A 16967-nucleotide genomic window follows, 5' to 3' on the forward strand; every position below is an offset into this window, starting at 1 on the left:
GTGACCCTGAACAGGATAAGCGGGTTCAGAAAATGGATGGATGGATAGATAAAGTGACCCCTGAGTGTACATTTAGCAATTATAAAAATTATTGGAAGCTTAACAGGGAACATGCTTCCATTTGTTATTTTGGAGGTAAATGCATTAAAGGTATGATTACAAAGTTGCAGGGATGTTTGTCAAACTGGAATAGAAACAGATCTGATTGATTAAACCATATAAAAACAGAGGGGACCCAAGTTTAGCGCTTTATTTCGAAACAACGAGCTCCTGACAATCCAGCGCTACAGAGAAAACACTGTAATGAAGGAAGGCGTGATGCCGCACAGGAATGGTGAATGTTTAACGACCGGCAGACTCACAGTGAGAACGGCAGCGGGGACCCGACAGATAGACGGAGAGACGGGCGTGGGGATTCTCCCTGTAAACATCCAGCCAGAAACACTAGAGCTCAAAAAAGTCCCCTGCCCATAGACAGCAAAGGCTCTCACTTTCCTGCAGTAAGACTCCAGGTCATAACAGGATGCACCCCTGCCCTTAAGTTCTATACACATTCATATATTACATAGTGGTCTACATGATTACAGTCTATACACATACTGCCCTCCTGAAGTATCAATCTGGGAGCCGCGGGGCACTGACATTGTGGATGAAAGACGACCCAGTCCTGAAAATGCAGTCAGTGTTACACAGCTGGAAAAGAAAGATGTCAGTGCTTATCTGCTAAACTGGAGATAGTCAGTGAAGGCTGCTTGGACCAGCTGGACTGTTAGATGCAGGGATAAAAGTGAGAAAAATATGTCTTCGGCAAACACCTGAAATCACTTGGTCCAAATGGAGTTACATTGGAAAACAGCTCCGAAGACTCATGGGGTTGTGGGCGGGCTCCTTTTCACTCAGTGTTGCTTGATATTTATTACTAAAGAAAAAAAGCAAGAGAGATGGCGGGAATGTCCTGTCCATGGCTTTGCCCTCTCGTGTGAGGATCTCTATGAATCGGGGGCAGGAGAACAAGGGGCCTGCACTGGCCCTCTCCCCCTTTCACCTGCGACACTGCCACTGCTCTCTAGGGGGCGCTGGCGGCCTTCAGAGGTGCGATGATGTGGAGAAGCACAGCTTCAGGGTGTAGGGGTTGGAGCCATCTGAAAAGACACAAAACACGAGTGACCATCACCCAATTTTAAATAGCAGTGACCCCCCTTTATGCTTAAGGTGTTATGCACATTTTACTCAGTATTCAGTGTTAGTGTTACTGCTTAACAAAGAATGCCATATTTTAATAATTTCTATCGAATACCTTATATCTGCAAGTACAGACAAGATTTGCACGTCCTAATCACACTAACTGAATTCTGAAAAAGAAGCCATGATCAGCTCTGCTGAACAGTCACATGTATGAAGTGATGATCGATGCTTATGCAATGATTTCCAGTCCCAGATTCATGCCGATGCAGTGACCAAGTCCTGCTCTGCACAAAGCAAGAGGCAGTGCCAAGGTCATAGAGAGCACGTCACAGCTATAATAATAATAATAGAGAGAATATATCCGTCTGTGTGTGTACAGAGACCTGCCCTGCACCACTGGAAACACTAGACAGTACCGGTCGATCTAGGTAAGGCTCCCTAGCAGCGCCCCCTCTGGATTGCTAAGGGGTGACTTCTCAGTAGGCGGCTGCATATATCGCCTAATGGATTCACCCGCACTGTCTGTATATTTACGTCTTCTGCTGCTTAACGGATTGGAGGAACATTGCCCTCATCTGTGTGCAGAGCATATCAAACTTCAATAATGGTTCATTCCCTTATATAGTAAATGCACCCAAATCGTCTACAACTATGTAAAGCATTCATTTATACGGCAGTCACGTTTTAAAACATATTTAAAGATAAAGGACCGCAAATACACTGAGTAACTCGTTGGGACTCGGCGGAAATGAAAAAGAGATATTTTCTGTTTACTTAAACACTGCAGTTATTGTACGTCTCAGCGTGTGCGTACTGAAAAATAAATATAGATTAATAATTTACTTATGTATGCATAATAAATATGAACACTGGAACCACACTGTGTTTCTGTTACCGCGTTTGCTTGCAGCGAAGACAGATATTTAAAGCAAGATCGCATTTGGCTACCCAACCGGCATGTGCCTCTGAGACCGCCGTTCCCCGGGGAAATCTCAGAGCAAACGCTCAGAAAAGAATCAGGCAGTCCGTGATTAAGTTCCAGCCGTTACGGGCTGTGCGGATAAATCTCATTTCCGATTTCCGCATCGCCGCGAACCGGGCGAGCCATACAGCTCCGGGCGCTTTCGGTTCGGTGTGGGGTGCGATCCGAGCACCGTATGCACTTACTCGGTATCCTGATCTGGTAATGGTTGAGCACCGTCAGCACCTCCACAGCATGCGTCTTACTGTCAAACTCTAACAACCCCGAGATGGTTTTTGAGCAGGCTACAGAAAAATAGAGAAGATACAAAGCCACAATGTACTCATTCTTCACAATGTGATATACTATTTGTATGTGTATGTGTGTAATGTATATATTATGTTCTGTGGACCAGAATATTATTAAAAAAACCTGTTATTTTGACTAGGGTGACCAGATAATCCATGTCAACCCGGACACCTTGAGCTAGGACAGGATTTGTAACCTACCATTTAAATTAAAAGGACCTGGATTTCACTTAAGCACCGAGTTCTTGCTGTGTGCTGATTGCATGGTCAGTCTCCTATAATCATGCACGTGTCACTAATGTCAATGTGAAACAGCTGGATGAGTCTTTCAGTCAAGGAAACAAACCAGTCAAAGCACAAGAAGAACTTAACAATTTAGCCAAGCGCAGGAGCCATTCGGTTTTAAGGTAGTTTGTAAAACCTGAAGTAGCTCAAGGTGTCCGGGATGACATGGATTATCTGGTCACCCTAATTTTGACGTTATATGGACAATTTTTTTTAGTCCCCACAAGGAGAAACTGGGTTTTACAAAACCTGTGACTGAAAGCAAAAAAATGGTGTAACCCGGGTTTAGCCCAGCTTATTTAAACCATGCCCTGTTAGGGTGTCTGTTCCTTTAAGGCTGGGTTAATAGGATGCGTGCGCCATAGCGTAGTCTGGAGGGAACATATAGGTCATGCGGATGTGGAGTGCTGTTTGGCTGGGCTGGAATTGCTAAGCCGCTCTGTGATTGGAGGAGGGGCTAGTTTGTTGGGTTTCCTCTCTCATGGTGGGTGAGAGGGTGGAGCTGGGGGGACGAATATCTCCAAGAGGGTCTAGCTGCGGACGCCTGTAGAGTGGAGCTCCACTGGAAATACGTCACCTCAACAGGAAACACGTGATCTTTAAGGACGTAAAGTGGAGCTCCGGTTAGGGTTAGGGTTAGGGTTAAGGTTAGGGTTTATTCGCTGTGACACAGAGTTGAGGCCACGTGTTTCCTGTGGAGGTGACGTATTTCCGGTGGAGCTCCACTCTACAGGCGTCTGCAGCTGGACCCTTCTCAATATCTCCGTGAGGAGAAGAGAGGTGTAGGCTGGGAATAGTGAAAGGGAGAAGGAGCCGCGCTTGTTCCGTTGGTTGTCCTTTTGCTCACTAAGTGTATTCTGCCTGAATGTTTGAGTAGTTACTGGGGACAGGTTAATAGGAGTCTAGCCTGCCGTGAACGGAGGGGCAAAGCGCTGGGCAAGTGCGGCTCCAGAAGAGATACCAGGTGTTTTTTATTTGAGGTTACACTAAGGCTAGTGCGTGTAGCACGGCTAAATAGATAAATAATTTTTCTCCTCCTTCCTCCATTTCTTTTTGGTTTGGAGGAACTGTGATAGTTAAGACTATTAGGGTTTACTTCCCAAAGGCTTCAGCATAAACAGGGAGAGTTTGGGACGTATATGAGTCACTGACGTGGGGGAAGCAAGTGTTTCTCCGAGGCCTGCAGCGACGAGACGTCATTTCACCGGATAGCACTGCGTGGCTGCCGGTGTTCCGGGCAATTCAGTTTCCCTATGTTTCCCCTGTCGCGCGCTGATTTGTACATGGTTTCGCTGTTGTTTTCATGTCTTTTTATGAAGCTCTTGAGGTAAACAAGCCATATATTTTAAAACATCACATGCCTTTTCAATGTTTTTTCGTTTTTACAGATAATAAATGGTATAGTATTGCTTATAAGACTATATTATGCGTGACAATCTACAGTATTCACATGTAATAATGTACCTGAGTGATTTTCAGACATCTCACATACATATTTGCCTAAATATTCGGAGAAACATTATTTCCTGACATCCAGGATATTTGGTTCCCCCCTGTTAAAACAGGCATACAGCAACTCTGGGCCTCGGTACTAATAACAATACAGTATTCACATGTAATAATGTACCTGAGTGATTTTCAGACATTTCACATACCTCTTTGCTTTAATATTAGGGGAAACATTATTTCCTGATAGACAGGGGAAACATAGGGAAACCGAATTGCCCGGAACACCGGAAGAACCCGCAGTTCCTCCGGCAACGCTGGATCCCCTGGACATGTGACTTTTCCAAGCTTCACTAGGGTTGTGAGTACAATGCCTTGTCCACACGTACACGGGTATATTTTAAAACGTACCTTTTTCTATATGTCTTGGGCTTTTGTCCACACGTAAACGGCATTTAGGTCACTGAAAACGGAGCTTTTGCAAAACTCCATCCAGGGTGAAGATTTTAAGAAACTCTGTTTTCAGCGTTGACATGTTGAAAGGCTCAACGTCAGATTGTGCGCCGTTGTCCACTTTGTTTAACGTCAGAGCGAGCGCTATTTGCTGTATACATTAGGCGAGTTTGAGCAATGGCAGACTTAGCCGAAATAGTGCTTGTACTAACCTTACTGACAGGACTTCTTACATGTGTACAGATAATTGTTGAGTCACTCTTGCATTACTGTATATTGATCAACACAGGCGTTGGAATGTGCGCCATGGTTTTCAACTTAACAGGACTGGCAATTAGGCTTCTGATTGGCTAACATGGCAGTACGGTTAGAGTTATAATGCTGCCTATTTTGGCATGCTTTTGACAGCGCATTTTAGCCGTTTCTGTCACGATCCGCTCCGTTCGATCCCGATGTGTGCCACGCCCCCTCATTATCCACGTGTGCTTTCCCAATCGTGCCCAGCTGTTCCTTGTTATTTCGACTTGTCTTCTGTATTTAGTCCATGTCTGAGTCAGTCTTCCCCAGATCCGTCATTAATGTTGGTTAATGTTCGTCGATGTTTGTTGTTGCCTTGGTTCTGTTCAGTAAAACCCGTTTGCCTGCACTTCCGGCTTCGCTTGCCTGTTTGCCCGCTCGCCCGCACGTACGAAACGTAACAGTTTCATTTGTGGACGGAAACTTTTTAGAAGACAATGTTCGTGTGGACGGGGATTTTTTTTTTTAAACGGAGGAGGAAAAACACCATTTTAAAATATACCCGTGTACGTGTGGACAACGCACAAGACTGTTGGATGCCCATTAGGGGTGAAGTAAAGTGACCCGACGATATTGAACAGGCCTGCACCGGAAAATACTTTTGCTTGCTATGTAATATTGTTTCACTGTTATTGTATATGTGATGTGTATATGTAAAGTAACGAACCTGTTTATTATGAGAAAGTAATATGTGCTGTGGATTGTGTTTGTCCGGGTATTAGCCAACCCTAGGGTTTGTGCTATATTTGTGAGCTGGGGACTGTGTTTCTGCTTGTGCTGAGTTTTGGTATTAATACCTTGGGAGGGGAATTTAGCTGTGTAGCGCAGGTTGGCATCGCTCGATCATAGGTGCTTGCGCAGGTATCGGTAAATGGGCTTTCGGACGAATTATTTCATTTTTTGTGAGCTGATTGCGCAGATGTATCTTTCTATGTTTTCATCTAAGAGGCAGTGAATAGAATTGCATCTGTTTTTGAGTTTAGTTTATACCTTTCTGTGTTATTTGGACTTGCCTGTGGCTCGTTGTTTTTTTTTTTTGGGTCAATAAAATTTGTTACTTGAAGTAGTAGTAACTCTGTGCCACTCGTTATTACCCTAACGTGCATTTACGTTTACGAAAGAACCCCATGAAAAAGTTAAAAACCAAAGTCCCGTTTCCCTCGCCCGGACTAGGGTCACCGGGGCCCCACCCTGGAGCCAGGCCTGGGGGAGGGGCCCGTTGGCGAGCGCCTGGTGGCCGGGCCTTGGCCCGTGGGGCCCGGCCGGGCACAGCCCGAAAGAGGCACGCGGGACTGTCCCCAGGTGGGCCCACCACCCGCAAGGGGAATGTCAGGGGTTCGGTGCATTGTGGATCGGGTGGCGGCCAAGGGAGGCCCTGGCGGTCCGATCCCCGGCTGACAAAACTGGCTTTCGGGACATGGAATGTCACCTGAAGGAGCCTGAGCTTGTGCGTGAGGTTGAGAGGTATCGACTAGATATAGTCGGGCTCACCTCAACGCATAGCTTGGGTTCTGGAACCAATCTCCTGGAGAGGAGCTGGACGCTCTTTTACTCTGGAGTTGCGGCGGGTGAGCGACGCTGGGCTGGGGTGGGGCTATTGGTGGCCCCACAGCTCGGTGCATTAACAACGGAGTTTACCCCGGTGAATGAGAGGGCTGTTTCCCTGTGCCTTCGGGTCGGGGATAGGTCTCTGACTGTCATCTGCGCTTATGCGCTGAATGTCAGTTCGGAGTACCCGGCCTTCTTGGATTCCCTTAGCGGTATGCTATTTGACGTGTCGCGGGGGGATTCCATCGTTTTGCTGGGGGACTTCAACGCTCACGTGGGCAATGACAGTGTGACCTGGAAGGGGGTGATTGGGAGGAACGGCCTCCCTGATCTGAATCCGAGTGGTGTTCTGTTATTGGACTTCTGTGCAATGCCCCCGTACCCGATGGTGGACACCAGAGGTGAGGGGGGCCGTGAAGCTGAAGAAGGAGGCTTACCGGGAATTATTAGCCCGGGGGTCACCGGAGGCAGCTGACGGGTACCGGCGGGCCAGGCGGAACGCGGCTCGGGCGGTCGCAGAAGCAAAAACCCGGGCGTGGGAGGAGTTCGGTGAGGCCATGGAAAGTGACTTTCGGTCGGCCTCAAAAAGGTTCTGGCAAACCATACGGAGTATCAGGAGGGGGAAGCAGCTCCTGGTTCCTACTATTTATAGTGGGGGGGGGGCTGTTGACCTCACCTGGGGACATCATCCGGAGGTGGAGGAATACTTTGAGGACCTCCTCAACCCTGCCTCAGATACATCTACGCATACTGCCTTTGAGACATCCGAGGGCACAGAGCCCGAGGGTGCTGGGGGGGGCTTGCCCATCACTGAGGCTGAGGTGGCCGGGGTGGTTAAACAACTCCGTGGTGGCCGGGCCCCGGGGGTGGACGAGATCCGCCCGGAGTACCTGAAGGCTCTAGATGTTGTGGGGCTGTCGTGGCTGACACGCCTTCTCAACAGTGCGTGGAGGTCAGGGACAGTGCCGCTGGATTGGCAGACCGGGGTGGTGTTCCCCTTATTTAAGAAAGGGGACCGGAGGGTGTGTTCCAACTACAGGGGGATCACACTTCTCAGCCTCCCTGGGAAAGTCTATTCCGGGGTACTGGAGAGGAGGGTGAGATCGATAGTCGAATCTCGGATTCAGGAGGAACAATGCGGTTTTCGTCCTGGTCGTGGAACACTGGACCAGCTTTATACCCTTGCAAGGGTACTGGAGGGGACCTGGGAGTTTGCCTATCCAGTCTACATGTGTTTTGTGGATTTGGAAAAGGCTTACGACCGGGTTCCCCGAGGTGCTCTGTGGGGGGTGCTTCGAGAGTATGGGGTCCAGGGTCCACTGTTGTGAGCCATCCGGTCCCTGTACGAACGGAGCAGAAGCTTGGTCCGCATTGCCGGCAATAAGTCGGACGTGTTCCAGGTGCGTGTTGGGCTCCGCCAGGGCTGCCCTTTGTCATCGGTCCTGTTTATCATATTTATGGACAGGATTTCTAGGCGCAGCCAAGGCATTGAGGGTGTCCAGTTTGGTGACCTCAGGATTGCCTCGCTGCTTTTTGCAGACGATGTCGTCCTGTTGGCTTCATCTGCTGGGGATCTCCAGCAGGCACTGGGGCGGTTCGCAGCCGAGTGCGAAGCGGCAGGGATGAGGATTAGCACCTCCAAGTCCGAGACCATGGTTCTCAGCCGGAAACGGGTGGTTTGCCCTCTTTGGGTTGGGGAAGACGTACTGCCTCAAGTGGAGGAGTTTAAGTATCTCAGGGTCTTGTTCACGAGTGAGGGTAGGCGAGATCGGGAGCTGGATAGACGGATCGGAGCGGCGTCTGCAGTTCTGCAGGCGCTTAACCGGTCCGTCGTGGCTAAGAAAGAACTGAGCCAAAAAGCCAAGCTCTCGATCTATAGGTCCATCTTTGTCCCTACCCTCACCTATGGTCATGAGCTATGGGTAATGACCGAAAGAACGAGATCGCGAATACAAGCGGCCGAAATGAGGTTTCTCCGCAGGGTGTCTGGGCTCTCCCTTAGGGATAGGGTGAGAAGTTCGGATATCCGGGAGGGCCTCAGAGTAGAACCGCTGCTTCTTCACGTCGAAAGGAGCCAGTTGAAGTGGTTTGGACATCTGGTGCGGATGCCTCCTGGGCGGCTACCCAGAGAGGTTTTCCTTGCATGTCCTACAGGGAGGAGGCCCCAGGGCAGGCCCAGGACTCGCTGGAGGGATTAGCTGGGGAGAGGGAGGTCTGGGTGCCTTTACTGAAGCTGCTACCCCCGCGACCCGAACCCCGGACAAGCGGCAGATGATGGATGGATGGATGGCATTTACGTTTTAGAACTCAGGCAGGCCGGGTGGGGGCGGAGGCCAACACCAAAGAAGGGCTACATAAAATGGAGGCACCGCTGGGATGTTAGGGTTATTTTTTCTTCTTCTCTCTCTTCTCAGGGTGGCTTATTGTAAAATTTGCATAGCGTGTTTGCCGATTTGGTAATTGCCTTTAAGGGTAGGTGAAAAACCAGCCTAACATTTAAAGTGGAGTGTTGCTCTAATTAGTTAGGCATGCCAAACCTGTTTCTAATTATTATTAAGCATGTCTCTGTTTAGTAATTGGTGTGAGGGTGAAGGATTGGGCCCCCATCTTGCTATCATGGTTAACTGGGTCCCCAAGGGCACTGAGGTGGAGGACATTCTGCATACCATCAAAGCCCTAGGCAGAGTGAAAGTTAGGGGAAGAATGTTCAACCCTGAAACGCAAAAATGCATGGTGTTGTGTGCATGTAGTGAGAAAGTGAATATGAAGGCTATTCCCCTAGATGTTGTATCTCTTAGTGGGGGGGAGCCATGGACCCTCATGGGGATAGGATGTGAGGCCGCCTCTGTCGCGTCGGGACGGTCGCTCCGCAGTGAGGAACAAAGTGAGAGCGCGGAGGAAGTACCGCATGAGACCCTACCTGCTACTTCAGCGGAGTCACTCCTTTGAGCAGTGGGAGACCTTTTGGAGAAAACAATGAGAACTCCAGCGGAAAGTAATACTTTCAGATGCCTGAGAAAGGCTTTTGCGGTTTTTGAATCTGGGGAAGACCTGTATTTTGCATTTAGGTCTCTTCGACAGAATATAGGTGAGAAGTTGTCCGCCTTCCTCAGATGGCTGGAGGGTGTACTCAGCAAAGTTGTCCAGATGGGTGGGCTGGAGCCCAGTTGTAAGGATAGTGCACGCCTGGAGCAGATTTTGAGGGGTGCTTTGGAATCGGACGTCATGCTATTACAGTTATGATTAAGGGAGCGGAGAATCAGACCACCTTCTTTCCTGTAGTTGCTCTGTGAGATTCGGGAGGAGGAGGAGAGGCAGGCTCAGAGGCAGATGCTTAGTCCTAGTCCTAAGACAACAGTTTGTCAGGTGACTGCAGCTAAATGTGCCACAGAGGTGCCCCCTAACTCTCCAGACCTGGTCACTGAAATCCAGGAGCTGAAGACTAGCGTGGCTAAGTTAAAAGCACAAGGGTGCAAGGCCACCACTAAAAGTGTGCAGCCTCAGGAAGTGACTGACCCCACGTGTGATAAACGAAGTGCAGTGTTTGCGCAGCCAGGTAGCTGAGTTGACACATCAGTTGCAGGCTATGAGGGTGAGCCCTGCAGACTCTCAGCCACCCCAAGGAAAGGAGTGGAGATGGAGGGATTCTGAAGGTAAAGGATATGGGGTGACCAAGTCCAGTCATATGGGAAAACCACTGGAGCAGAAAGAAGTTGAGACGTTTTTCTGTTACCGATGTGGGGAAGATGGACATTTGGCAATGCAGTGTAGTGCTCCAGAAGATCTCCCTAAGGTCATCAGTAAGCTTATATGCTCTCTGAAAAGACCGAAAAGGGAGCGTAGAGACCTTGGTTCACGGAACCCGGAGGAAAAATGCACGGTAAAGAAGAGTACTGCGTCTGCAGAGAGAATTGATCGCCTGCCAGCAGGGTTAGTGGGAAAGCAATCCCTAGGGCAGGTTACCATTGAAGGCCATCCATGCTCAGCACTGATGGATAGTGGATCCACGGTCACCATAATTTTTGAACGGTGGTATGAGGCCCACCTGTCTCATATTGTTATTCAGCCCCTTTCTAATTTATCCATATGGGGACTGGGTGAGTCCAGCTACCCATACAGGTGGCTGCCCTTCGCAGACAGCTTGTTCTACAAAGACAAGTTGAGGGAGGCGTAAAAAGAATTTCCCCATGAGGGACAATAAAGGTTAATTATTATTATTATTATTATTATTATTATATAAGGGGTATGTAGCAGTAGAAGTGAGGTTTCGTGTGGATGGTGGTTGGAGTCCACCAGAGGTGGTGCTGGCACTAGTATGTCCTGACCCCCAAGGTCCTGATCAAGTGGCCGTGATCATTGGGACTAATGCTAGAAGCTTTGCACATGGGCCTGCCATAGAGACCCAAAAGCAGCCACCTAAACAGCTCCACTCTTGGTGAGTGAGCGCAGCAGTGACACCGGGCCAGGATGGTTTATCCATTGTTTTGGAGACTGGAGTGGGCTATGTGAAATGGTCAGGTCCCGGACCTCTTGTAGTTGCTCCGGGAGAAGCTCGCCTTACCATAGGGGAAGTGACTTTGGCAGACTCACAGAGCCCGAGTGTCTTAGTTCTTGATGTTCCGGGAAAGCTACCTGGAGGTGTTTTTACACCACCATGTGTTCTTCTTCCAGTTAATCTGGCAATGGGTAGCTGCTCTGTATTGTTACAGAATGAGTCTCTGAAATGGAGAGTAATCCCGAAGGGTACGGTTATTTCCCAGATATATAAAGCTGACGTAGTCACGGAGATCCCACGTGGGGCCAACGCAAAGAACCAGATTGACCCTAAGCTATTCAACTTTGAGGGTTCAGTTATTCCATCACAATGGAAGGACAGATTGGCAGCGAAATTGGCCCTGAAGACTCAAGTCTTCTCATTGGAAGAATGGGACGTGGGATTGGCAAATGGAATTCAGCATCACATAAAACTGAATGATTCAAGGCCTTTTCGGGAACGCTCCCGAAGGATAGCACCTGCAGATATCGACGAGGTCCAACGCCATCTACAGGGATTATTGGCGGCGGGGATTATTAAGGAGTCGAGGAGTCCTTATACTTCTCCTATCGTCATTGCCCGTAAAATGAATGGAAGCATTAGAATGTGCATAGACTATCGCATGTTGAACTCCAGAACCATTCCAGATCAATATAAAGTACCCAGGATTGACGATGTTTTGGACTGTCTAGCTGGCAGCAGATGGTTCATGGTGCTGGACTTGCGCAGCGGATATTACCAAATAGAAATGGCAGAACAGGACAAGGAAAAGACAGCTTTCATTAGCCCATTAGGATTTTTCCAGTTTGAAAGGATGCCACAAGGGATCACGGGGGCCCCGGCTACGTTCCAACGCCTAATGGAGAGGGCTGTAGAGGGTCTTAACTTATTGCAGTGCCTTGTTTACTTAGACAATCTCAGTGTTCAGCAGGATGCTGGAAGAGCACGAGGAACGCCTATTTAAGGTTTTGGACTGTTTGGAGGATTACGGGTTAAAAGTATCCATTGATAAATGTCAGTTTTGCCACAGTGAGGTCAAATATCTGGGCCATGTCATATCAGCAGCAGGCATAGCCACTGATCCTGAGAAGATTAAGGCAGTAGCAGAGTGGGAGCAGCCTACTGATCTGAAGTCTCTCCAATCTTTCTTAGGCTTTTGTGGCTACTACAGGCGATTTATTGCCAATTTTTCGGCTATCTTGCGCCCGTTGACCGACCTCACCAGGGGCTATACGCCAACTCAGAAGGGCAGAGCTAAGACAAATGACCAGCAACTTTACTTTAAGAAATCGGAACCCTTTGGAGAGAGTTGGACTCCTGCATGCACAGCAGCCTTTCAGAAAATCATTTATTGCCCTACACATTCACCAGTGCTGGCATTTGCAGACCCCAGTAAGCCCTATGTGCTTCATGTGGATGCCAGTTTTGAAGGGTTGGGGGCCGTACTTAATCAGGAACATCCTGAAGGGCTGCGTCCTATAGCTTTTGCAAGTAGGAAGTTGCGCAACTCAGAGAGAAATTACCTGGTACACCAGTTGGAATTCCTAGCTTTAAAGTGGGCTATAGTCGAGATGTTTCATGACTACTTGTATGGAGTGCGGTTCACAGTGCGAACCGACAATAATCCCCTCACTTACGTGCTCACCACTAAAAAATTGAATGCTACCGGGCAGTGGTGGTTGGTAACTTTAGCTACCTATGACTTTGGCATATAGTATCGGCCGGGCCGGGGGAACATAGATGTTGATGCATTGTCCCGAAACCCTGTGGAGAAAGAGGAATGGATTCCCCCATCGGGGGTAAAGGCTATCTGTCGTAAAGTTTCTGTCTCTCAGTTTCAGGGGTTAGCAGTTGGGGGTTGTTCCCAGTATGATCCCAGACCTATATGTTTATCCCACACGCCTTTCCCTCACACCATCTGAGATGAGTTTGGCTGAGCTGAGGAGAGCTCAAGGGACAGATGATATCATCAGTATGGTCAAAAGAGCACTGGAGAGTGGGATTTGGCCAAGCGTTACACCTGGTGACCATCCTGATGTCTCGTTGTTCCATCGAGAAGTATCGAAGCTGTTAGTAAAGGACGAGTTGCTCTGCCAACAGGTGAGTAGGCCAGATGGAAAGAAGAGCCTCCAATTGGTTCTGCCTGAGAAGTTTCGTTCACAGGTGCTGCAGTCTCTCCATGACGATTTGGGTCACCTGGGAGTGGAGTGTTCCGTAGAACTGGTGAGAGATCGGTTTTACTGGCCTAGAATGGGAGCTGATGTGGCCCATTATATAAAAACCTGGGGGAGATGTGTGGCGCATAAAACGTTGCCTCATCGCACGGCGCCATTACACCAAATGACCAGCAGTGGCCCAATGGATTTAGTTTGCATAGATTTTCTGTCCATAGAGGCCGATTCACGAGGGATAACTAATGTGCTAGTGGTGACTGATCATTTTACCAGATACGGGCAAGCATTTCCCACGAAAGATCAAAAAGCCCCCACTGTGGCCAAGGTGTTGTTTTTTGTACATTATGGATTGCCAGCCAGAATCCATTCTGACCAGGGGAGGGATTTCGAGAGCCGCTTCATCAGGGAGACCTTGGTCTTATTGGGAGTAAAGAAGACAAGAACATCACCCTATCACCCTCAGGAAGACCCACAGCCGGAACGGTTTAACCGGACCCTTCTTTCAATGTTGGCTACTCTGGACCCCTCCCAAAAGCATCAGTGGAGCCAGCATGTAGCTCTCATGGTACACGCGTATAATTGTAAGCGTAACGATGCCACCTGGTTTTCCCCCTACTACCTGATGTTTGGGCGAGAAGCCCATTTACTGATTGATGTCTGTTTCGATGTATTCCGAGATAGTGGAGAGGCGGTAAAACATCTGAATTATGATCTGCGGCGGGACTTGAAGTCAGCTTATGACCTTGCCTGTGCTGCATCTGCCAATAATCATCAGAAGAACAAGCGGGCATATGATCTCCGGGTCCGTCACCAAGCTTTGGATGTAGGCGATAGAGTTCTTCGTGCTTTCGGGGGGCAAGGGAAACAAAAGCTGAGCGAGGTGGGGTTCACTGCCCTATGTGGTCATCGAGAAATTATCAAACCTACCGGTGTACAGGGTTAGGCCAGAGAAGGGGACAGGCAGGATCCAAACACTCCACAGGGATCACCTTTTGCCAGTTGGGTACTTGCTGAGGATGCCTACTTTTCCTCCAGATGGGCTGTTCCAGGAAACCTCTACAGCCAGGGTGACACGCCGTGGGGTTGACCCCACAGAGTGTTCTGGACCAGTTGACCCCATAGAAGAGTGAAATGGATGGGGAAGGGGAGTTCTACTTGTGCGACCCGACACCCAGGAAAGGGTATTGGAGTTATCCGGAAGTGGAGGATCACCAGGAGATCCCGGTCAGTACTAGTGAGCCAGAAAGGGGGGGGGGGGGAGACTGGCACACATGACTCCAGTGAAGGGGAAAGTGCAGATGATGTGGATCGGGTGAGGAGGTTGTCAGGCTCAGCGAATAGTGAGGTGGATGTTCCTTTAGCATCGCCGCCTCTGGTTACCACCAGAAGACAGAGGGACGTTAGACCTCCTAATCGCCTGAGCTATGACGAGCCAGGAAACCCATCCGACCGGCCTATCATAACAGTGCGTCGGGAGAACAGGGATTGTGGTGACACTCCATTAAATGCCCTAGTCACTGTGGTGCTCACAAATGTCTGTCGGGGGACATCCATCGAATTCCATATTAACGATCAGAGTTCAAGTGGGCTGGCCTGAGTAACAGCCCAGTACCTGCCGTCTGATGGGGACATCTAGACGTTTAGAAAGGGGGGGTGTAACCCAGGTTTAGCCTAGCTTATTTAAACCATGTCCTATTAGGGTGTCTGTTCCTTTAAGGCTGGGTTAATAGGATGTGTGCGCCATAGCGTAGTCTGGATGGGACGTATAGGTCATGCGGATGTGGAGTGCTGTATGGCTGGGCAGGGCTGGAATTGCTAAGCCACTCTGTGATTGGAGGAGGGGCTAGTCTGTTGGGTTTCCTCTCTTATGGTGAGTGAGAGGGTGGAGCTGGGGGGACGAATAGCTCCGTGAGGAGAAGAGAGGTGTAGGCTGGGAATAGTGAAAGGGAGAAGGAGCCGCGCTGAGTGTTCAATGGTTGTCCTTTTGCTCAATAAGTGTATTCTGCCTGAATGTTTGAGTAGTTACTGGGGACAGGTTAATAGGAGTCTAGCCTGCCGTGAACGGAGGGGCAAAGCGCTGGGCGAGTGCGGCTCCAGAAGAGATACCAGGTGTTTTTTATTTGAGGTTACACTGAGGCTAGTGCGTGTAGCACGGCTAAATAGTCAAATAATTTTTCTCCTCCCTCCTCCATTTCTTTTTGGTTTGGAGGAACTGTGATAGTTAAGACTATTAGGGTTTACTTCCCAAAGGCTTCAGCATAAACGGGGAGAGTTTGGGACGTATATGAGTCACTGACGTGGGGGAAGCAAGTGTTTCTCCGAGGCCTGCAGCGACGAGACGTCATTTCACCGGATAGCACTGTGTGGCTGCCGGGAGAGCCCGCAGTTCCTCCGGCAATGCTGGATTGCTGCAGTGCGGATCCCCTGGATGTGTGACTTTTCCAAGCTTCACTAGGGTTGTGAGTACAAGACTGCTGGATGCCCATTAGGGGTGAAGTAAAGCACGCCAACGTTATTGAACAGGCCTGCACCGGAAAATACTTTTGCTTGCTGTGTAATGTTTCACTGTTATTGTATATGTGATGTGTATATGTAGAGTAACGAAAGTTTTCAACTTAACAGGACTGGCAATTAGGCTTCTGATTGGCTAACATGGCAGTACGGTTAGAGTTATAATGGCGCCTGTTTTGGCATGCTTTTGACAGCGCATTTTAGCCGTTTCATGTGTGGATGGAAATTTTTTAGAAGACAATGTTCGTGTGGACGGGGATTTTTTTTTTTTTAAATGGAGGAGGAAAAACACCATTTTAAAATATACCCGTGCACTGTTATTGTGTATGTGATGTGTATATGTAAAGTAACGAACGTGTTTATTATGAGAAAGTAATATGTGCTGTGGATTGTGTTTGTCCGGGTATTAGCCAACCCTAGGGTTTGTGCTATATTTCTGAGCTGGGGACTCTGTTTCTGCTTGTGCTTAGTTTTGGTATTAATACCTTGGGAGGGGAATTTAGCTGCGTAGCGCAGGTTGGTATCGCTTGATCATAGGTGCTTGCGCAGGTATCGGTAAATGGGCTTTTGGCCCATTTTTGTGAGCTGACTGCGCAGACGTATCTTTCTATGTTTTCATCTAAGAGGCAGTGATTAGAATTGCAGCTGTTTTTGAGTTTAGTTTATACCTTTCTGCGTTATTTGGCCTTGCCTGTGGCTCGTTGTTTTTTTTTTGGGTCAATAAAATTTGTTACTTGAAGTAGTAGTAACTCTGTGCCACTTGTTATTATCCTAACGTCCATTTACGTTTTAGAACTCAGGCAGGCCGGGTGGGGGCGGAGGCCAACACCAAAGAAGGGCTACACTAAAAATGCCAAAAGTCTTGTATTTTGTTCTGTTACTTATGGTTAAGGTTAGGGCTGGGTAGGAGTTAAGGTTGTCATTGCTGGGATTAAGGTTTTTCCCAAAGAAATTAATGGATGGCCCCCACAAAGATAAGAATACAAGTGTGTGTGTATGTATATGGGGATGGGTTTGTGCCTTCTGGGGTCCCACGCAAAAAGTCACTTTGAGGTCCCACACCCTTCCTAGTGTAGTGGGTGTTTGTGGCCAATAAAGGCCCATGCAAATACGAGGTCTGCATTCTGATAGACACTGTGTACAGCCGTGAGTGACTCACAATTACATATATGCAAATAAAAAAAACTTACGTTTTGCATCAAACACTTTGAACTTGATGTAGCCGGGAACGTCATGTTCGGAGCACAACTGGAACGAAAAGCAAA

The 16967-nt window shown here is 48.6% G+C and overlaps 1 protein-coding gene across 1 annotated transcript in view; it reads right to left on the reverse strand.

The window, feature by feature from the left end:
• Positions 1–235: 235 nt before the first annotated feature.
• The window catches only part of LOC111836912 (heterogeneous nuclear ribonucleoprotein L-like), a 58864-nt gene continuing 42132 nt past the window's right edge, over positions 236–16967 (reverse strand). The window contains exons 12-14 of the mRNA XM_023798600.2: positions 16893–16950; positions 2353–2451; positions 236–1142 (exon numbers count right to left, since the gene is read on the reverse strand). Coding sequence (XP_023654368.1) covers positions 1087–1142; positions 2353–2451; positions 16893–16950 — 213 coding nt within the window. The 3' untranslated portion in view covers positions 236–1086. The remainder of the gene's footprint in view (positions 1143–2352; positions 2452–16892; positions 16951–16967) is intronic.

Source organism: Paramormyrops kingsleyae, chromosome 20 (genome assembly GCF_048594095.1).
Source record: "Paramormyrops kingsleyae isolate MSU_618 chromosome 20, PKINGS_0.4, whole genome shotgun sequence".
NCBI lineage: Eukaryota > Metazoa > Chordata > Actinopteri > Osteoglossiformes > Mormyridae > Paramormyrops > Paramormyrops kingsleyae.